Source organism: Leiobunum rupestre, chromosome 9 (assembly GCF_980474605.1).
Source record: "Leiobunum rupestre chromosome 9, qqLeiRupe1.1.hap1, whole genome shotgun sequence".
Classification (NCBI taxonomy): domain Eukaryota; kingdom Metazoa; phylum Arthropoda; class Arachnida; order Opiliones; family Sclerosomatidae; genus Leiobunum; species Leiobunum rupestre.
In genome coordinates, this window is record NC_143392.1 from 25,911,127 (window position 1) to 25,933,921 (window position 22,795).

The 22,795-nt window shown below is 35.3% G+C and overlaps 1 protein-coding gene across 20 annotated transcripts in view; it reads right to left on the reverse strand.

Annotated features, from left to right (window-relative positions):
- Positions 1-22,795, reverse strand: part of slo (calcium-activated potassium channel slo) — a 116,082-nt gene that overhangs the window by 22,598 nt on the left and 70,689 nt on the right. For 6 of the 20 annotated variants that reach the window (XM_090157604.1, XM_090157594.1, XM_090157593.1 and 3 more), the window contains 10 exons: positions 16,632-16,723; positions 12,248-12,358; positions 10,100-10,205; positions 9,864-10,016; positions 8,798-8,953; positions 8,241-8,353; positions 6,178-6,336; positions 5,705-5,781; positions 4,035-4,085; positions 536-607 (listed from right to left, as the gene is read on the reverse strand). In XM_090157604.1, coding sequence (XP_090013730.1) covers positions 536-607; positions 4,035-4,085; positions 5,705-5,781; positions 6,178-6,336; positions 8,241-8,353; positions 8,798-8,953; positions 9,864-10,016; positions 10,100-10,205; positions 12,248-12,358; positions 16,632-16,723 — 1,090 coding nt within the window. Of the gene's footprint in view, positions 1-535; positions 608-4,034; positions 4,086-5,704; positions 5,782-6,177; positions 6,337-8,240; positions 8,354-8,797; positions 8,954-9,863; positions 10,017-10,099; positions 10,206-12,247; positions 12,359-13,329; positions 13,422-14,500; positions 14,593-16,631; positions 16,724-22,795 lie in introns of all 20 variants that reach the window. The other 14 variants (XM_090157608.1, XM_090157601.1, XM_090157598.1 and 11 more) reach the window with 5 other exon arrangements.

A 22,795-nucleotide genomic window follows, 5' to 3' on the forward strand; every position in this document is an offset into this window, starting at 1 on the left:
TCCCAATTTGTTCCTATATTTGTGAAATTTTCCGTGCTTTACCGGTTGCAATTATGATTTTGATATCAAAAACTACACAATCAAAAATAATTTATAAGCCAAAGAATTTTCAACCGTATTAGAAATATTATCTCGCTTGGTCAATTATTAAGCCAAATTCCCTTTAAATCCATGGATTTTCACTTAATTATTTTAAACCTAAATTTTTCTGTATTTTTAATGGAATTTATCCTATATTTTCCTTTATCTTTTAATCATATCTCCTATCAATTTCAAATTTCCTATTTTAATAAGAATTTTCGATTTTTCTGTGGTCACCATGAGTTAAACGCTGATTCGTAAAAGGCCTTTAAGCGTTTGAAGAACCTTTGAATTTGAACAAAAAGCCAAAAGCCTTTACGATTTGAAAAACGTGAGAGGGAGGGGAGGGGGTGTCAAAAAAATAAGAAAGCCATAGAATGTAGAGGGAAGCATATAGTGGTGTATAGAAAAAGGGGAAGATAACATTTTGAGGGTAATATTTGTTCAATGCTACCTCTTAACTTGACCCTCTTGGGTATTTCTGGAGGAGTAAAGGTTGGGATTGTGGAGTTATGGAGGTTGTCATCTGAAAAAACGGTTTTATATCATTTCAGATTAATGTGTTTCACCAAATAGAAAAGTTCGCGAGAAACTGAGAGAATAAGACAAAAAACAAATATAAAATTGCAACTAATTCCTGCCGTCATTTGAGTGACACCGAGCGATTTCATCTAACGAAACTTTCAAATGCGTTCATGCTTCTGTTAGCTTTTTTTCTCTTACGAAAGTCTAAATCTAAACGTTAAAACGGTTGCCGAATTCGTGTGTTTCATTTTTATAACGGTTTTCATGCACGTGCTTATTGTCGTCGTGAGAATCGTTTTAAACGACCATACAGGCCAACCAGTTTCTCAGTCTGTTCATATTCTACTCCATTCTCCTACGACATGAGTCTATAATTACTTTCCATAAGTGTATCAGTTACTGTGTGGAGTGACTTAGAATTAACGTTATAGTGAAGAAAGTACGCGACTTACAAATAAATTATTAGAGAACGTTTGTACGGGGTTCACCAAAACTGTGTCCTCATAGAAATGATACACTTATGTAAGAGGTGATTATAAACTTATCAATTTAGGTATAAATTCTTAAAATACGCCTATTTTCTTAGAACATTTGACCAATATTAAACAATGATTATTTATATTTGTTGGTGGAGTTTTAGTTTATCTCTGAGAGTGAGGGATCTGATAAAAACTATTGTTTTATGATTACCAAGAGCGTATTTAACGTTTATTGAGATCTTTCTAGTCGACCTGTTTACAAAAGCAAGACCTACTACCTCAAAATTTAAACTTTAAATCGAAACAGTAACGTCATCTGTCGGGTAATGTATCAACTATGTTTCTATTTATGATGAATTGAAATTTTAAATTCAGCTTTAATTAAAGTTTCCGAACTAAACCTTAGACCATCAAATAAAGGATGGCGCACTCAATGTTTCCAAATGGCAACGCCTGGTGTCCTCTGGTGGCAGAAGTTGGAAATATATCTACTCTTACCTCACGTGATCAGCTTTAAGATCTTGAAGATTTATCTTGTAGTTCAGTTTGAGTAGAAAAGTTGCCGAATGCCTCCACCAAAGCGCTGCCGTTAGGCTTTGCTCTAAGCTAACATTGATCCTTTTTGAGTGTACCGTTCCTTATTTGGTGATTTAAGTTAAGACTTTAAGGGAGGAGCTTAGATCATGCTAACGGGACTAGAAGGTGGACTCGTAAGTTTTAAAAGGTCCCAGAATTGTTTGAATTTTGAGGTGGGGTTATGGAATCCCATGTTTTGGGAACCGGGATGGTATGTCTTAGTCACGTGATGGAAGGGAAGGAGCGAGCTGAAATTAGGCACGAATTTTTGCTCCCAGGAAACGAAAACTCCTTAGACTCCCAACTCAACAGAAATAATTGCGAGGACACTGAACGTGTAATGATGACGCCAAAAAGGGGCGGGGTAGTAACCATTAGACCCTTTCTGCTTGACTACCCTCAACATAGCGCTGTGATCATAGAACATTTATCTTATAGACTCTTATACCAAAACTGGTTTTGAGGAAATATAAACTTAAATCGCAAAGCGCTCGCTGATTCCCTGTACAAAAATGGCTGCGCCCAGTAAAACTACAAAAAAAAGAGTGTATAGAGTGCATTACCTCACCACACACAGAAAGAAATGTTTGCAAAACAAACCAAAACCAATCACAAAATATAAAGCCTCTAGTTTTTCTTTTTAAATTTGAACAAAAGTCTGCTATATTCCAAGTAATTGTGGGCTGGAAAAGGTATTGTCAATTGTCGTATAATTCCAATCAAAAGGCAACGCAAGTAGACGGACACAAGGTGGGGCTGAAAGTGGAGATAAAATTTTATTTGGATCAGTCCCCATCTACTTATTGTTGAAGAAGTATTTAGCAGGGGAGATCAAGAACGTACATACGTCACAGAGAACGCACCAGTCTCCCTTCCACACATGCTAGCATGATATCTTACTTAAAGGCCTAGGTTTTCTTCTCCCTATCACCCTTTAAGTTTTCTTCCCGCCAAACATATACCCTGGTGGTAAGCCAACCACCGAACACGTTGGCCTACCACCAGGATATTTGTTTGGAAGGAAAGTAAATTGGAAGGGTGACAGGCAGAAGAATACCTAGGCCTTTAGTTTATCTCTCAAACGGAAACACGCCATTTTTTAAGTGTATCGCGTCATCTAAAGAAAACGATAGTTATGGAAAAGTTCGATTTAACTCTTAATTTGTTTCGCGAAACTTTAATGAAGCTCAATTTAACGATTTAAGTAGTTTAATTTAACGATTTATGTAGTTTAATTAATCATAAAGAGTAAAAGAATTGATAGATTCTAAATTATTGTATCATTAAAAACTATCTTCGGTAATAGTAAGTGTAGGGAGCTGTTGGTTCGCGTGGCTTGCAGGGCTTGCCACCACCCTCCTACGCATTGTAACCCGGTCACCTGAATTAATGGCTTTAGAAGTCGCTCGATGACTTACGCCTAAGGTGGTGCTTTGGGTATAAGCCTAGTTGATTATTATTATTATTATTATTACTGTAGTACGTTTTGCTTTTGTAAATGCGTCGACTCGTACGTTCTCAGCCACCTGAATACGTTATTTAGTCCAGACTGCTAAAGAGGCTCATCGTTCCCGTTTTTTGCAAAGGCAGACGTGACTTAAATATGAAGGGTTACTGTTGTACGTTTTCTGCGTCAAATAAATTCATAAATTGACCGCTAAGCCGTTCCGAAAGAGACTAGAATATGATATTTTTTCTCGATCCTCAATATGATCGCACTTTTGAGCTAGGGAGTTTTAAAGGACTATGTAATAATTTGTCTCTTCAACATTTCGCCGTCACCCTATGTCCACCCAAACCATTATTATGTAGATTGTCCAGCAGATATTGTCTCAGTAATACGCGCTTTCAATTGACATAATTTAAAACTACCGATTAAAACTGTAAACGTTTATTCCTGAAGAAAGAACGCGAAAAGAACGTGCAGTTTTCGACGTTAGATTACTCCGATGTCAATAGAAAGTACGTATTATTTCCTAAAAACTAAACTACAATCATTCCTTCACTCTCAAGAAATGTAAAATTAAAAATTCAAATCATTCGTAACAACATACGTGTCCTTTTTCAGTTTCAACTGTTGGCGGACATTCAAACGCTAAATCTATTTTTAAACATTTAGCAGGGGTGGGTGGGTAGGGAGCGAAAAATCAAAGAAAATATTTTAAATGAATATATGAAATACAAGAATTTCCGAATGGATAAATGGCTAGAATAACTTGAATTCACGGGGGTTATTTCCGATGAATTAATATATTTGTGTACTAGGAATGTAAAACAATACAGGTAGTGTCTTCGACGAATTAATATATTTGTCTACTAGGAATGTAAAACAATATAGAAATATTATATATAGAAAGGAAAATGATGACGTACTTGCCCTACCTACACACTGGACCGCTCTGACTCCTTTCTTAAAGAGGGCCACTGGCAGCAAAATTGGGGAAAAGAGAAAGAAGAGATGGGGGAGGGGTAAAAGGGTGTTGTGTAGTGCCGAAATTTGGGTTAAGAGGTGTTAGTTAAGCAGATTAAGTTAACCTTTCTATCTAAATGTACAACACAGAAGACAACGCTAATCTATATTTAGCCACAGAGAGATACAGCGGGTTTAGAAGAAGCAAAGAACGCCTTTAGTTCGGTCTATAGGCTAAATTCTAACGTTTTCGAGAAGGTTGGTTTAGACTAAGCTTTAGAACCCGTACAAACATTTTCTTAAGAAAAAACTATGAACACTTGAAAGATATTTTTCAGTTGTTTCTATAGATAAACTAAAAATAACCCTAGAATATCTTAAGCTTCGGTCACATTTCCAAAGGTTTGATAATAACTTTATACTCTTTAGAATAAGTTGGGTATTATCTATAGAAACCATTCAGAATGACTTGGGTATTATCTATAGAAACCATTCAGAATGACTTTGGTATTATCTATAGAAACCATTCAGAATGACTTTGGTATTATCTATAGAAACCCTTCTGAATAAATTTATTTAAATAATTTTCTTTTTTGATATTTATAGAACACTCTAAAAGTTGTAAAGCCTCATAAGGTCTCTATAGAGCTCTATAGGATTCTTTAGAATTTTGCTAGAAAATTTTTGCATGGGACATTTTAGTAACCAAAAATAGTTTTACTAGGTTATAACCTTTTCTATTCGTAAAGGTTTGAATGATTTGAACTCAAATCCGAATAATTTAAATTATGAGGACTAAAAGATTAAAAATGATAAACTAAGATTAATTTTTATTAATCACTTTTCTTAAATAATAATTGGTTATTTACGCTGGGACTGAAATTAACGTAAATGTGGGTAAAACAATGCCACTCCTGTGCATAGTTCGAAAACCAATGCAGCTTCGGTAATAATTCAGAGTAAAAAAAGAACACCATGCACTACAATAATCTATAATTTCAAACCCATAACCTGAGTGTCAAAACTCTACTAATGATGAAAAATGAAGATCGAAAAAAATTAACCTTATGAAAGAATTTTATCGAAATTATTCAAATAGCTCTCTCCAATAAATGTATAAAAATAGCTATATTTTTACGAATTCGAATGAACCAAAACTTTACAAAGAATAATACATGTAAAACCAAGAAACAAGATTTAGCCATGGCAGTTAAAATCGGAGAACGGTGCAAATCGTGAAGTGCAGCGAATGTAAACAAAGCTTTCTTGATAACGCGCAACGAAGGACAAACTAATAAGAACACTCCGATTGTTATCCAGTAATCACTCGTAACTTAACTACAGATTAAGGGTCATAGTACTTAACTACCGAATGCAAATAGAAATCTCCCTATATTGGCAATCAAATGTGCTGTTACGAGTCTCTCGAGAGGTTAAAAATGTTTATTTTACATTTAGCGTTTTTAAATGCTTTGCACGCGCTTTTTGTTAATAGTTATAAGATTTCGCTGTTCGAGATTATGTAGGTTCAACGTCTTAAGTTCCATATATCTTAAAAAAATTAAAGCTAACGATTGCGATGCACAAAAGACGGAACTGTTTAAAAAGTAGACGCAAAAAGATTCGGACTCACAATTTTTGCACTTGCATTTCTTGATAACTTTTTCGTCTTTGATGTCGTCGTGACAATTTTTGCAGTAGTACCACGCCCTGTAGGTCAAGTCACATTTAATCTTATGTCGATTTTACCTGTACAAACATTTTCTATAGAAGTTGTATAGAAACGTTATGGTACTATAAAGCCTATGTATTCTATAGATATTTCTAAAGAAAAACCTTTTGAGAAAGACGTTTATCTAGATAATGTCTGTTATTCTAAAGCGTGTAACTCCTCTAAAGGTTTTCTAAAGCAAATACCTTTAGAGAAATACATTCTAAAGGGTATTCCATAGATATTTTATAGTGTTCATCTATGGAAACAACTAAAAATATCTTTAACGTATTCTACAATTTTCTGAGAAAATGTTTGTACGGGGCTCTAATGGGAAAAGTTGTTGGCGCGTCCATTTAATGAAATAGTGTCGGAGAAAGACAAGAAAAACCGGCCTTTTGACTTCGTCCGCGGATTGAGCGATGAAAAAGCCTTGCGTGTTTGGCTGAATTTTGACTTTCTTCTTCGGGTTGATGGTTATTTTGGAGTCGGTACCATCTTCGTTGTGAACTTCTATGGCTAGCAGCAGAAGTTTTAGTTTGACAAAACATAACCTGTGAAACGGATAGTATTTGTTTTATAATAATGATTTTGGTATCACTTTATGATAGTTTCGGTGCTAGTAATATATAACATCTGTTTCTAGATATGGTTTCAATTATCAGTAATATAAGAAGTATGTACTCCATCTAGTCTATAAAAATGAAACCTGTACCTTCGCAAGTTCGAGGCAGGTTCTAATGCGCCCAACTTTCCCTCCAAACCGAAATTTAAGCATGTATTTATTTATTCTTAGGAACATTGACTATCTTGAGACTAGTGTCGAACACCATGGTCTAGTTTCTGCCCGGCACGAGAGGGAGAAAGGACATAGGTCTCAATTGCATCTGTGTTAGCCAAGTGTAATGCCAAGTATTTCAAATAATTAAAAAATTAATAGCGTATCTATTTTGTGATATTTGTTTTAGTAGTTTCACGTTGTTCGTTTAACCGAAAATACCAAATATAGACCAGGAGTACAGTGTTACCTAAATGTCACATTTTTAGAATTAAGTCCATGTCAGGGGCAAAAGTGGTAAATATGGCAAAAAGTGACAAATAGTAACTAATAATCAGTAAATACATTTAAATGATCTAAATAATATCTTTCAGATATGTAGCATCACTTACATGTGAGATAATGTTTCAGTTTTTCACAAAAGAACCATTAAAGAAATAACTAGATTGGGCTATAATTGAGTTTCTAGCCCAAAACCTGGCAACTAATCCAGTATATTATAACTAATCCAGCGCTGTGTGAAGGTACGTTATTCATGGCCCATGGGAAAAACATTATCATTATACGCTACCTTAGAGCAAGAGTCAAGCAAGTCTGAAAACCCCTATTTGAGAAAAAACCGTTTTAAGTTTAAAATTTAGCATAATGACAATGATAATCTAATAATGAAAATTGATAAAAATAGAGTGAAAAATATATACTGAAAATTTTGTACTGAGTCACCTTAATGTAAAAACTCTCAAGGATTCTTATTTTGAATTTCTTTCAATAGTCACGTATCTCGACTTACTTGAATTTTGCTCTCAGGTAGCGTATATAAGATAAATACTTATCACGGATCTTTTTATATACATCTGCTTATACTACGATTCAAATAATGTGTTACAGAGCCCCAACAATGTACGCCTTTGTACAATTGGAGATGCTACGTTTTGGAATTTGGAAAATATTAAAAAAAAAACATGGGTTTCTGTAATGGCCGTTTGGAGTCAAGTTGGTATCAGAAACTTGGCCTTTTTACTTATGGTTTTTTAATTTGTCACTTGTGCAAAGGTTTTGCGGAATGCACAATCAACTTTGCTAAAAAGACGAAGCTTAGCGACAGATTTTATATCTTACAATATAATCAACATTCAATTGAACAAATGTAAGTTCAAATATTTAAATTTCCACACCTTTATTACGTTTATCAACATAGTTTGTAGATGAAGTACTTTTTAAAAATGACAAGTAATTTACTTCGCCGGAGTTCCTCGATACCTGACAAAATTAAAATTTTTTTGCTCTGCGGCTACAGCAGGGGGCAGTGATGGTGCACGCAATAGCAGTGCTAGGCTGTCTACAAAGATTTGAAGTAAATGGACCCCAGAATATCTAATGAGAGACCTCCGAATTACGCTGTTTGGACCAAAGTGCAACTAGATTCCGTTTTAGACTTACTATTATGTTTTTTTTTTGTAATTTCAACGAAATTGAGCGACAAAATTTGGTATTATTGTCCATGGTGCATTTTATCGTCTTGCAAATAGGGGCCTAATACCTGTTCGCCTACCTATCGTTTTGATGTAATTCGGGAAAACAAAATAGATGATTTCTTAAAAACACCTCATAACAACCTTTCCCCAATCGCGTGGATAGCAATTGAACGTTAATGAGTTAATGAGAAAGTCGTGTTCTTACTCAGCCGCTTGTGGAAAAGTCATTCCGGTAAAAGAGGGCGACAGGTTTTCCGTGTACATTTCCATCCCCGTACCACAGAGGTAATCGTTCTGCCAAGCGGGCATATCCGGCGACTGCCACGGCAAGAGAAAGAAGAAGATATCAATATTATTACAGAAATCTTTCCGGAAATGGTAGTTGAGGAAATTTTCAAACTATGCCGAAAGCTCGGTCAGAGGCCTTAGGCGCCAAATGAATTCGGGAGTATTTCTTTAATTGAGCTTTTCGCGTTAGGCAAAGGCCTTGTGCGCTAAATGAGTTTGGAAGTATGGTGTCACCAAACCATTACAGCAGTATTTTTTTTAAATTAGCTTATGGTATCTGACACTAATAGAGTGCGGGAGTATTTAGCTTAAAAACGATCTGTTGGTGGTAGCCAAAGACCTTAAACACCAAAAGAGTTCGATATTTTTTAGTGTGTTTATGGTGTCAGCCTTAAACACTAAAAGAGTTCGATATTTTTTAGTGTGTTTATGGTGTCAGCCTTAAACACTAAAAGAGTTCTGTCGTAGACTTACCGTTTTATAGGACCGCATGGCGAAAAGGTTAGCCATCATTGTGGAAAATCCGGGAGCAAGGCAACTTTGTGCGATGAAACCCAGTTTCAGTTCAGAGACACAGATTACGTCATCACCTCGTTTCCAATTCCAGCTAGGAATGTTCAATAGATATGCCTATCGAGAAAAGAAGGAAATTGAATGCTCCCGTTCAAAACGGCGAATGAATAAGGACCAGACAAATTCTACAAATTCCTCGGAAGGTTTTGATCTCTCCCGAGATTCGATCTTATTGATTCGTCAAAGGGGGGAATATGCGCTTCAATAAAACTCCCTCTCATTTAGCTTTCTCTCGAAGTAGTCAAAGTGGGATCAATGGACAAAATATTTTCAGTTGATCAGATTAGCCTAGCTAGGCAAAGAAGACATCTAAAATCCATACTAGAGTCAAACCCATGCAGTCAACTAGGTTCAACATTAAATTCATAGACAAAATTTAATATATGGGCTTACTTTCGTTTTTCGAAAGTGTAGAACGCCGCGACGGCGTGAGTCGACACAAAAAACTCCGTTAAGCTTAGTTTTAATTAGCATGCGTAATAATGTATTTTTCTTTATGCGGGTAAAAGCCTTAAGATTAAGTTAGTTCCTTTGCGCGCACTAATGGAAACCAAGCAATGTTTTTAGCGTAGACCAAGCATTAGCTTTCCACTAGCCCACGCAACGGAGCTAATTTCAATATCGGCTTGTGCAAAGGTGTTACATTTTTAAGCTTAGCTGTCACACGAGGGTGAAATGGTGTGTACTAAGCATTACGTACGCTTGTGGAAAATTAGCTCAAATTTTAGTTTCCACTACCACGCATCATAATATATTTTTCTTTCCGAAAGCAAAAACGTGTCGCAGTTGAGTGACGCACTGTTGCGCTCGCTAGTGGAAACTCAGCGTTACAAATTGTTTTGCATCACGCTTGTTGTATTCTATTCAAAAACCAGCCTTTATGCCCGAGGGTATAATACAAGTCCAGGTTCTTTGTCTGGAATTGCTGTATCGTTTTTATTGAAGCGCAGAATTGTGGGCATCTTACTTTGTTGTGATACTGCATAAGCTGTATGATGACTCGAATATCGTCAGAGTAGTTCTTGATAGAAATGACTCTCATAATGTTCGCTGCATCCTCAGCATCAGGATCCTGGCAATATTTATTGGCTAGTACCAGACAGGCGTCGGCTTCGTGGACCTTACGGGAACAAAAGTGTGGATGATGTAGGTGTTGTCAAAAGTTAAAGTAAAAAATTTTAATTTTGCCATGCTTAGCTCTACCTTCACTCGTTGTAAGTCTATTGGACTCATGACAGTGCCCTGGAAAAACTCCACCGTCGTAAAATGCCTTTTGATCAGACCTTCTAATTCCAAGTCAGGCGGTTTTCTTTAGAACAATACGTAAAAATTGCATGTTAATTTCATTTTGTTTAGAGTATGCTGCAATTGTATGTGTATGGAACGCTTCTTTGAACTGTTGATATGTAGGCTTAATCGGTTCCTCAACTCTTTTTGATTATCCGACTATATCTGAAATGTGTCTACGGTAGAAACCACCTCACTTAGTAACGCCCCTGGAAATTAAAACCACCCTTACAATAGAATCCTCCTGTCTTTTAATGCCCCTGAAAGAGAAACTGCCTCTCTCTGGAACGCCCCTTGAAGATAATTCAACGGTGTTTTGAACATCCCTGGGAGATAAACCGACTCTCTTTGGAACGCGCGTTGAAGATAATCCCACTGTCTTTTGAACAGCAATAGGAGATAAACAACCTCTCTCTTTGTATCGCCCCTCTAAGATAAACCACCTCTATTTGGAACGCCCCTCGAAGAAAATCTGCCTGTCTTTGAAAACTAAGAGACCTCGTTTCTCTTTTAAACGCCCCTCGAAGAAAATCTGCCTGTCTTGGCAAACTAAGAGACCCCGTTTCTCTTTTAAACGCCCCAAAAAGAGAACGCTGGGTCATTCCAAGTCAATTCGACTAGCGGAAAATTTGCCTAATTTATAATTTTAATAATATTTTTTCTACGAGTATAGTAGCTAAAGAAAACTTGTTACCCAAAGTTTTAGACTTTTAATTAAATTATTTGCAAAGATGTATTTTTTTTTAATTTTGGGTTATTTTCGATTTTAAATCTTTAAAATGAGTTTTTCTCGAATATTTTGGTATCTAATAGACATATACCAAAGATAATATGCAAATTAAGTATACATTTAGTGCTGAATCCGAATATGGGAGTGAAATTTCGCTTAAAAAATTACGAAACGAAATAATTGACTACTTGAGGGGTCTAATAGACTCCCAGATTTAGACTTGTACTCCACCTTCAAAAATTTTGAAAATTTTATATTTTTGGCCCAACAGGCTAGTTATTTTAAATTATAAAAGGCATCAATGATAAATTATTTTAAAGCAGAAAAAATAATTATTATAATGTTATTTCGTGTTTTTTTAACATTATAATAATTATTTTTTTCTACTTTAAAATAATTTATCATTGATGCCATTCATAATTTAAAGTAACTAGCCTGTTGGGCCCAAAATATAAAATTTTGAAAAAAAATTGAAGTGGATTACAAGTCGAAATTTGGGAGTCTATTGAACCCCCCAAATAGTAAAGTATTTAATTTCGTGTTTTTTTTACATTATAATAATTATTTTTTCTGATTTAAAATAATTTCTCATTGATGCCATTTATAGTTTGAAGTAACTAGCCTGTTGGGCCCAAAATATAAAATTTTGAAAAAAAATTTGAGTTGGATTACAAGTCGAAATTTGGGAGTCTATTGAACCCCCCAAATAGTAAAGCATTTCATTTCGTGTTTTTTTAACATTATAATAATTATTTTTTTCTACTTTAAAATAATTTATCATTGATGCCATTTATAATTTAAAGTAACTAGCCTGTTGAGCCAAAAATATAAAATTTTCAAAAATTTTGAAGGTGGAGTACAAGTCTAAATCTGGTAGTCTATTGGACCCCTCAAGTAGTCAATTATTTCGTTTCGTAATTTTTTAAGCGAAATTTCACTCCCATATTCGGATTCAGCACTAAATTTATACTTAATTTGCATATTAACTTTGGTATATGTCAATTAGATACTAAAACATTCGAGAAAAACTCATTTAAAGATTTAAAATCGAAAATAACCCAAAATTTAAAAAAAATTATAACTTTGCAAATAATTTAATTACAAGTCTAAACCTTTGGGTAACTAGTTTTCTTAAGCTACTATACTAGTAGAAAACATATTATGAAAATTATAAATTAGGCAAATTTTTCGCTAGTCGAATTGACCTGGAATGACCCCGCCAGTCTCTTTTGGTAGATCACATTGCAACAACGCCTCGTTATTTCCCGAATGATATGATTGTGTGACACGTTTCTAGACTTGTTGGGAAGGAACTAATGGCGTAGTGCGTCTACCTGTGCAAGAAGACAACTTCGACGTCAACGTCCTCCCTGTCTTCGTGCAAGAAATCCTTGAGAAAGTGAGAGACAGATTCGTAGGTGATGTGGCCACAGACGACGATGTGTCTATTCGCGCCGAATTGGTCGTCATGCAAAAAGAAAATCGTTAGCCAAGAATGAAGAGTTCAAGGGGGTCCCGATCAAATGATTTGAGAATAAATATAAAAAAACGTTAGTAAGATATAAAGGCCGGGAAAAAATTAAAAACGAGGGAAAGGGTTAATAGTTATTATAGTTAATTCGGTTACAAAGTAGCCAACAGTGACGGTTTCTCAGTTTATTGCGTTTTTTTAAATCAACTGTGTGTAATATTAAGCCACGATGAGAAAAACTACGTAAAAGCTTTTTTTCAACGGCTCTATATTAATTTAGAAATATGCTCTCTACCAAGTTACTTTTGGTATTTTCAAAGTACTTTTAAACAACATCAGGCATGCAACACAGTTAACAATTGACTAAGAAAAACACGGCTCTATACTGCCCGGTAAATAGTCGTCAACGACTTTGAGCTCGATCTGCGACCAAATGAAAAGAAATGATAAAAGAGAGATAATGTTTCGTGCAATTTCTATCGACGTTTCAGAGCATGCGATCACTACAGCAGCTACTTTTGGTGTTCGGCAGTATAGTCATTAGAAGAGTCGCCTAGTAAGGAGTTGTATTTATCAAACGTTACGCGTAGAAATACAGGATAATGTTTTCTTCACCTCCTTATCCTCCTCCACTAGGTTTTTTCAATAAGGATAAAAATTTAGTGCCGTTTACAACCGATAGATGGTGTAGTCGCGTATTATCTAAATTGCCCACTAGCGTACGAGCGGTACATCTATCGGCGTTTTTACGAAACTCGATTGGTTTACGCCGTTTCTATCGCGAATTAACAAACGCGATTAAATCAACAAAACTAATCGAAAAATGGTTAGATTGAAAGAAAAACAGATTACGTTTAAACAAACAAATGGTTTTTTTTTGTAAATATTTTTTTGTAATTTTTGTAAAATATTTAAATTGTTTTGTTGGTGATAGAGCGAGATTACCTCCTTCCCCGTTCCGACTTGAACGTTCCACCATACTTTGGTCGTGAACCAATCAGGTCTATGATCTCCGGTATGCAGCTAGCAAATACAGCCTGCGAGTGGCCAGAGAACAATCACGTGCATGTTTTTAAGGCGGAAAAGATAGTGCCAGCATGGTTGGTTTTTGATTTTTTTTTGTAAAAAGTGAAAGTAACAAAAAAACAGAGATAGTTTTCTCTCTCCAAAGAAAGGGGGAAGGGGGGCGAAACTTTCGCGTTTATAAGAAGGTCCAAAATAATAATAATTCTAAGCCGAATATCTAGTACACTGTTCCATGTCGCCATTTGTGGTGGAAACAGCAAAAACAAATGAAAGAAAAAAAAGTTCTATGTAACGGTTTCTTTCGTTAGCTTCGTGTTATTGAGACAACGCACGGTGCAAGGGGGTCTGTTATCGTGTTTTAATTTTTTTTCGTTGCTATGGAAACGAACTGGGGCTTTGATCATTTGGAGAGCTGATTTTTATTTGCAGCCAAGCTCGTGCCAGAGAAAGGTTAAGAAGAGAAAATAAATGCCACAAAGGTGAAATTAGTTCCAAAGAATAAAGAAAGGAAAGGTCAAATAAAATGAATAAAGCAAAGAAGTCTACCAATTAATACAGAAGAGGGAAATCGGGTTTCCTCTAAAGGGTTCGGGAGGTTTACACGAATGACAACTAAAACCTCGATTCCGAATATCAATCGGTCAAAATAGCATTCCCCTATCGCGCGAAGACTCACTTCCCCTACGTCATCACGTCGTCTGTCCCACGTGAGGGATGACGACGTTACGACGTAGGGGAAGCAGTTGTTCGTGAGATATGAAGAAGGAAATTTCCACCGACTGACTTTCGGAATGGATCTATTTGAAAGAAAACTGGGCGTTTCGTGCTTCCTCGAATTCCGCTAGATGCGGACGCTGGGTTTATTTCGAACGTTAATCGTAACTAGAGCCGCCATCTAGCGGAACGAGTGAGCGAAAGGCCCTATTAATGATTAAAAATTAATTTCACTACGAAACTCCGCCACCGTCACAAAAGCAACCAAAAGTTAGTTTCAATGTCTGGATTGTTTAATGGTTTTTTCTATATATATCTGAATTATTTGCGTATGGTTTTTTGGTATTTGTTTTGTTACATATCTATCGCACGATACCTCTTTCCGAGTTCCCGCCTGTAGGCTCCGCCATATCTGGACGGGTGACCGACCAATTCAGTGATTTCGGGGATCCAACTTGCGAAGACAGCCTATAGAGAGGTCATCGTAAAGGACGGTGGGGAGAACGTTTTCGGACAATTGTAATTCATTTAATGCGTCATTGGGTTTTTGGTTTTGTTTAAAGTGACCACTGAATTCTAACAACACACCGACGGGCGTCTAATTTTTACTCATAAAGAAGGAAATTTGCTCCACTAATAAAATCTTAAGAAAAACGTTTCACGGTTTTGCATCCATCGCGTGAAATTTGCTTTCACTCTCGCTTTCTCGCTCGTCTCTAAGCCTCTAGATTTTCTAAAAATAATCCCATTCGTAATTTTCGAAACGAAACGACGGAGAGTTTAATCTATTTCTCGCAAATTGCCAATCTTTTGGCAACATTAAGACTCTCCGTTGTTTCATTTCGGAAAAGGCTATGTTAAAAGGATACCTAGCCATTGGTTAAAAGACCGAGCGTGTCATCTCTCAGCCTCATAATAATAAAAACTCATAATAAGTGGTTTTTCCGTTACGAGGCGTTTCTTCCCGTTAACGCCCCTTCTTAAGAGGCGTTTCTTCCCGTTAACGCCCCTTCTTAAGAGGCGTTTCTTCCCGTTAACGCCCCTTCTTAAGAGGCGTTTCTTCCCGTTAACGCCCCTTCTTAAGAGGCGTGTCTTCCCGTTAACGCCCCTTAAGAGGGGTTTCTTCCCGTTATCGCCCCTTCTTAAGAGGCGTTTCTTCCCGTTATCGCCCCTTCTTAAGAGGCGTTTCTTCCCGTTATCGCCCCTTCTTAAGAGGCGTTTCTTCCAGTTAACGGCTCTTCCTAATAAGCATATTTTCCGTTAACGCATCTTCTTATCCATTATCTTCCTCTCATACGACGCTTGTCTATCTGTTAACCCGTAGTTGAATAACACCTTCCGCAAATGCGAAGGCGTGCTTTCGCGGAATATCGTTTAGAGTGGCTGAAAGGCAAAACGCTCGGCGGTATGGATGATTTCAATGAGATTTTGTAAAATATGTAAACAAAATAAAATATAAAAAGGAATACTGAAAAAATGCTTGATCGAAAGTGGGAAATGCACGGAATTCTCTAAAAGGCACGACTCATATAGAGCTTCCAAAAATTATAAAAATCAACATGTCGCACGCCTTTTCCAAGACACGCCCTTCTCCTCGTCATAATCATTTGTGAAAGGCTTCGGGCATCAAAACAAATAAACTATGCCACAGAAATGAAGTCATGATTGCCACACAAAGAATTAGATAGTCAAGCACAGAAATAATAATAAAAATTAAAATCAAAGATAAAATATACGTTGCAATGTGGTATTTCAAAAACGTGGATACAAGGAATTAGTGATTAGTGGGTTTTTTGAATATAACAGGAAGGAAAAGAATTGAAAGAAAGCTACTCTGGGATCTATAGACCATTGCAAATATGCAGCCTCTTGGTGAATATTTATGTCATTTATTTCCGCCCAATTTCGGACCAAGGACGCTGCTGCGTTCGGTACGTATGCGTACACCATTTAGCATGCTTCAATCGAACACACAACACTTATTTTCTATTTATCAAACTAAGTTTTGGAATATCCTCCGCTTTTACCGTTAATTTCCTTATTTAAAACATTGACGCTTCTCTCCCGATTTTACCAAGAGCCTATTTAGGTTACTGAGAACGTCTAGCTCCCAGGCCGGCTAGCGTGATCTATTACCTAAGATACTCTCTTAACGTTTTCTTTAATCTTAAGATAAAATGTGTATAATTAAATCGATTTAATCCCTGATTTATTTCCCGCCACATAAATTGAATTTAACGACATAAATAGGAAAATAGTTGTCAGATTGTCAATTGTTGTGTCAGAAAAAAATTAAAACACCCCCCTTACAGATGGTGTTACTATTCCAATTTGAATTTCGATTGTCAGTCTGTCTTAGGTAGTAGTTCTTGCTTCTGTACGTTCTCAGTAACCGAAATACGTACTAATGTTGTCCGATTATAAATCGTAATCTATTAATTTCTTTTACTCTTTTTTTCTTTAAACAATTGTTTCGTGTTTACGTTTGTTCAAACCACAGGCTGTACCTTTTGCCATGCTCCCGCCTGTATTCGCCGCCATATTTGGGTCTAGTTCCTACTAATTCTAGGATTTCGGGAATACAACTTGCAAAGACGGCCTAAAGGAATGAAAGAAAAATCATAACTTTTCATCACTTTTGGTTGCGGGGGATTAATGTTTAGTACGCTTGGAAACCAGGACGAAAGATTAAATACCACCCTATAAATAATCACGCTATTGTTAGTTAAAACAAATTCCATAAATGAAAAAAATTATCATAATAATAATTAAGTCAAAATTTATTATCACAAAATCTACTATGGAAAAAATATAATACAAAGCACTAGTAAAAAAAATTCGATTAATTATTATAAATAAATTTATCGTATCGATTCACGTACGTTAAGAAAATTCGCTTTTTATTTAAAGAAAAATATGAAATTATTTTTCATACAACATGCATATATTCCTCGTGATTCTATCGATAGTTAATTCGTTATTCGTAGTCCGATAATACATTTAAAATCTATTAGATGCGACTATGAAATAATGTGCAGTAAAATGTAGCCTTCATGCTGGGGTTCAATTTAAATGTGCTTTTTGTTAATACGATATAGTATAAAAAATATGTTAAAAGAAATCCATACATGGTTGTCTCCGTGATAAGGCTTAGGCGTACCATTTTCTACAGCGCTATATTACAACGTTAATAGGTACACCCTGCAGTTGACACGCCGAATGATCCACTCTAATTCGCTTTGAATTTTTGGTATTAGCTTTCTGGTGAAATTAACATCGCCGAAAATTGCGGGGAAGTGTTCTTAAGAAAGCGTTGCTTTTTATTTTAATCGTACGGTGTAGTTTTTTCTTACACTTAACTTTTGGAAGATTATGTGATTGGTTAACGCACTTAAACGATTATGGTTGCGGTTTCTTTTATTGCATGTTGCCAAGGCATAAACTACAACTACTACCACAGAGTTGGTGGAATTCTAGAGGTTTACTACAGCTACGGTGAAATGCAGTGTCTCTGTGTGGCATTTCGAGTGAGACCCTCAAACTATGATTTTGAAGTCGCTCTTATATAAGTGTGGTCTTCATTCTTCTCCCGGATTATCGGCTTTTAAAGGGGAATTGTCACCAAAACCAAAATTTACGAGGTTTTTTTACAGAATGATAGAAAATATATCAATGATTATGTCCCTAAAATTTTATAGTTATTGCAAAGGTATTTAAAAAGTTGCGCTACTTTTTCCGCAAACTACATCAAACGGCTCCAAAAATTTCAGAAATCGCGGCTGAACCTACGTGCAGCGCCAAAAGAATCAAGCGGAAAAAAATTGAGAAGGGTGGCGTGTAAGGCATTTTAAAAACACGATAAACTACAATCTACGAATATAACTCGGTTAAAAAGCCAAGGAGAATGTCGTAGCAGACGACAGCTCCGACCGAAAACGATAAAACCGGGGAAAATAATATTTCGTTCACGAGATGGCGCTGCAGGTAGGTTCAACCAAGCGGTTCTGAGATTCTCGAGTCGGGGGGGATAAAACCCGAAATTTGGTTGCTAATAATAAATAAAATACTGGAAATATTAACATGAAATTTTTTGTATAACCATTTTCGGACGTTCTCTATCCATTTAAATGGTTTTTAACCAATTTTAGAGTGGTGACAATTCCCCTTTAACGGTGACTTGAACGTTGCCTGTCCATCGTAACGCCCAACTTATCCTTAAATTACGGACTTTAAAGGGTATAGCTCAAACATTCGTCCGAGGTACTTGGATCAAAACCATTATTTTTATCGATAATATGCGAGGTAACACTTTAAATTTTGCTTAAATAATATTTCTTTTATAGGCCTATATTTAATCATATGTTTTCAAATATAACCAGAAGCGTATAATATATCTAAGAGAGAAGTATTAATCTCATTATACTATTTGTTTGAAACATGTATACCTTCGCGAGTTCTCGTGGATTTTTCTAAATCGTTTTAGAAATATGCGAAATACATATTATGATTTTCCGAAACTTTTAAATCGGGAATGTATAGTTTATAAATAAGTTAATTCTTACATCATTAAACATTTTAACATTTTACATTATCAAGCGTAGTAATAACGCCCCTGTTGGAAACTGCCTGGAGCCGGCGAAGTTACATATTTCATTTTCAGTAAGCGGATACTTCTCTCGTAAAAGAATATTATTAACCTTTGGTATAACCCATTTTTAATTAAATAATTATTGGGGCTCATCACGGAAAACCGTTAGGATGGCGTTTCAATGGACATTCAACAGAGAGTCACTTGCGGGGCAACTAAATGAACGGATTGTAGCGCCACCTGGACACTGCAATATTTACTTTGTCTCTCTTCTCGTTCTATAAGTAAGACAAAGACTTTCTTTATATTAACCGTTAACAAACGCGCAACTAAAGCTTTAGGGTTAACTTGTATAAACGCTCTTAAATTGAGTATGAAGATAAATAGTTATTTTGGATCACCTAATTTCACATGTCTGCCGCCTGGGGTAACTGACGCTAGTTACTTTAGCAGACAATTTATCAATGTGGAATATACTCTCTTTAAACAATAATTATTTTCATCAAAATTATATTAAAATATCTCCACGTAGTCGTATTGCCAAATTTTAAATGATAATTTAGTCTACCATGAACAAACTACCTCTAGAGGGACTTGTTACCGTAGCACATTCCGTTGTAAATTTCTTTACCCTACACAACCGCGTCGAATTTTCCGACGCCCTAGCGGCTCCAAAATGATTTAAAACTGAGATAAAAATCTTTACCCGAGTTAAGTCAATGGTAAAGAAAATTATGTAAAATTTAACGTGTTCAAATCGCTAAAAACTTAGGATATTTAATTTTCCTTATATTTTTATCGCGTTTTCTATTGGGAGTATAATAAAATATTCTATGGGAAAATATATTCGTAACAAAGTTACTGTTAAGATAAGTTTACGGTGATTTTAAAATTACAATGTCAGTTAACGAAATAACTTCACGGTCTACAGCGAAAAAGGCTTGGCTTTTGCAAAAACCCTACGCCTTTGCCATTAACCATGGCAAGAAAATTTTAAATAGAAATAAACATATTTTTTATGAAAATAATAAAGTACTTTAAATCCTTAAATGTAAAACGATGAGACATAAACCTTTAATGCCTTTTCATTATTATAGAAATCCCAAAAACCATAAGTTATATAATAAATTAGTGTGACCCTTTTTGTTCTTCCAATGGTAACATTTTAATGAAAGTCTGTTTAGACAATAACCAAATAAATCGTAACCTGCCTAAGGACTGACAACTCTCCGCTAGCTGATACTAATCAGGTAACGACGCCCGAGAATTATGACTGAGCAGCCAAGGCCTATACAAAATTTAAACGCTTTTAAAAGTAAAAATAATGACGAGTTAATGAATTGGAAAGCAAAGTTAACTTGTATTTGTTGCTATCAAACTAACCTGTCAGTGCCAACAAAGAGAGTAGGGAGTTATGGAAACTCTCTTTAAGCAATCACATCAGACTGTCCTTAACCCATATAGCGTTCAGTGTCACACTTATTTTTTTATATTACTTTTGCTAAAACTAACACCAAGCTCGGCTTAATCGGGTGTTTAATTCGGAAGCCATTTTGCACTTCCGGTTTAAAATTCGGTGAGTGTTACTTCTGCACTTTACATGTAGTACAATAAAACTCGGTAACAAGTCCCTATTTGGGTAGAGGGTCGACGAGTCTAATCGCATATTTCAAGCTAAATTGTAATGACGGCTTTAAAAATTCTCACGTAATTACTTTTTAATTTGATTCACCTAAACTAAAATGTAATTTTGGAAATAATAAATTTAGTTAATAAGTGTTGAAAAGTAATTTTAATATGTAATTTGACGATCCTTTTATTCCGGACGAAATGAGAAAGTCAAATAGGCTCTAATTCCGAATGGGGGGGGGGGGACTTAATCAACGAATAAGTTCATAGGGGGCGCTACAAGCCGTTCCTTCTTAATCCGTTCTCTTGAAAATTTAATTACGCTTTCGTGTCTACAAGCGGAAACTTGGGTATTCGAGGTTGTTTAGATTGAAATTAGTAATTTCACACGGTTATGTTTATGGACATATCGTTTGGGGGAAATAAAAACAACGTGTTAATAATTCAAAATAACGTAAAATAAACAAAATTATTTTTTTTTGGTAAATAAAGGGTTGATAAATAAATCTATTTTAAAAACTATTCGGATAAAAACTCTGGTTAGTAGTCAAAGAGAAATCATAAGGCGACACATTTTGGGTGCTCTATACGTTTTTGAAAGGGAAAAAATCCGTCAATTCCATAAACGAAAGTTTGGAGGTGGGAAATTTTAACGGGTAAAAGTAATCTATGGGGGAAATTCATACACTGATATTAAATTTTATAGACGCGAATTTTTTCTTCAATTTCGGACGGGGGGGTCATTCGAAATAATTTTTTTTCCTAACCAAAACTTTGGTCTTTTTTCCCGTAAAGCTATTTTTCGTTACTCGGTAAAGAAATAATAATAATATAATTTGGAATGGGCGCGCCTAAGACCCATGGAGGCACTAACGCTTCGTGGAAATGTTTTTCTTAACTTGGATACTACATTGACAATTGGTGGTAGGTCATGTTGGATTGTTCCGCTTCTCTCGCCCAGAATGCATTTCGCGTGGCTACATCAAAGATCAGCGATTGGGTTAAAATCAGGTTTGTGACGTCAGTCAGAACATTAACGTCATAGCCGAGCCCGCGCACCGTCACCTTTGACCTTTAATCGTGTACTCCGGCCTTCCAGCTCTTATCTGCCGCTAGCTATGATATATTGAGAACATGCTCGACGCTAGAGAAGGGAAAACGGGACGTGTTATCGGGGTCCGTGTAGCTTGTGTGGGCCCCAGGGCTTGCCCCTTATATCAAGCGTTTCCGTAACCGTATAGTTATCTGCAATAATAAAGGGGTGTCGTGGGGGCCGTTATAACGGAGCTCAAGCCCGCTCGTGGTGACACTGATTTCCAAGTTCAATTTTATAATTTTTACCCGGCTAAAGGAACCCCTTGTCAGGGTTTTATCCGACCTTTTTTCTCGTGGCCTTTTTAATTTGCAAATACACCCGGACTTCGATAGTTGGTTCGAAAGAAACAAAATTAGTCTTAACCCCATTTTCCTTCAACGACATAACCTTGATAAATTTAATCTAGAATATAACCTTGATAAATTGAATCAAGAATATAACCTTGATAAATTTAATCTAGAATATAACCTCGATAAATTTAATCTAGAATTATTTAACCCTGAAAATTTAATCTAGAATTAATTAACCTTGAAAATTTAATCTATAATTATTTAACCTTGATAAATTTAATCTAGAATTAATAAACCTTGATAAATTTAATCTAGAATTATTTAACCTTGAAAATTTAATCTAGAATTATATAACCTTGAAATTTAATCTAGAATTAATTAACCTTGAAAATTTAATCTATAATTAATTAACCTTGATAAATTTAGTCTATAATTAAATGACCTTGATAAATTTAATCTAGAATTAATAAACCTTGATAAATTTAATCTAGAATTATTTAACCTTGAAAATTTAATCTAGAATTATATAACCTTGAAATTTAATCTAGAATTATTTAACCTTGAAAATTTAATCTATAATTAATTAACCTTGAAAATTTAATCTATAATTAATAATCCTTCAAAAATATAATCTAGAATTAATAATCCTTCAAAAATATAATCTAGAATTATTTAACCTTGAAAATTTTCATCTAGAATTAATTAACCTTTGAAAATTTAATATAAAAAGTTTAATACAAATTTTTTCACTCGCGGGAATAATAGCGATAGTAAATATTTGATAAAGAACTGTGCAATCAAAGGTCCTTGGTGAGAATGCGCTTTGATACCGATTTCAGTTAGCGGCTATAAAATTAATGTTATTATATATTTTGTCGCGTGTTAATTTTTGTGTTCTCCACGTTGTAATGCAGAATCGGGGAAAGAAAATGAAACTCCAACAAAAACCAAAAAAGATCGGTTTCATTTGTGCAGAGCGAAATATCGTTAATCCCTATGATACGGAAATTGTAATTAATAATTAGTATAAATGTAAAAGAAATTGGTATTCTGTCTATCGCGAATAAT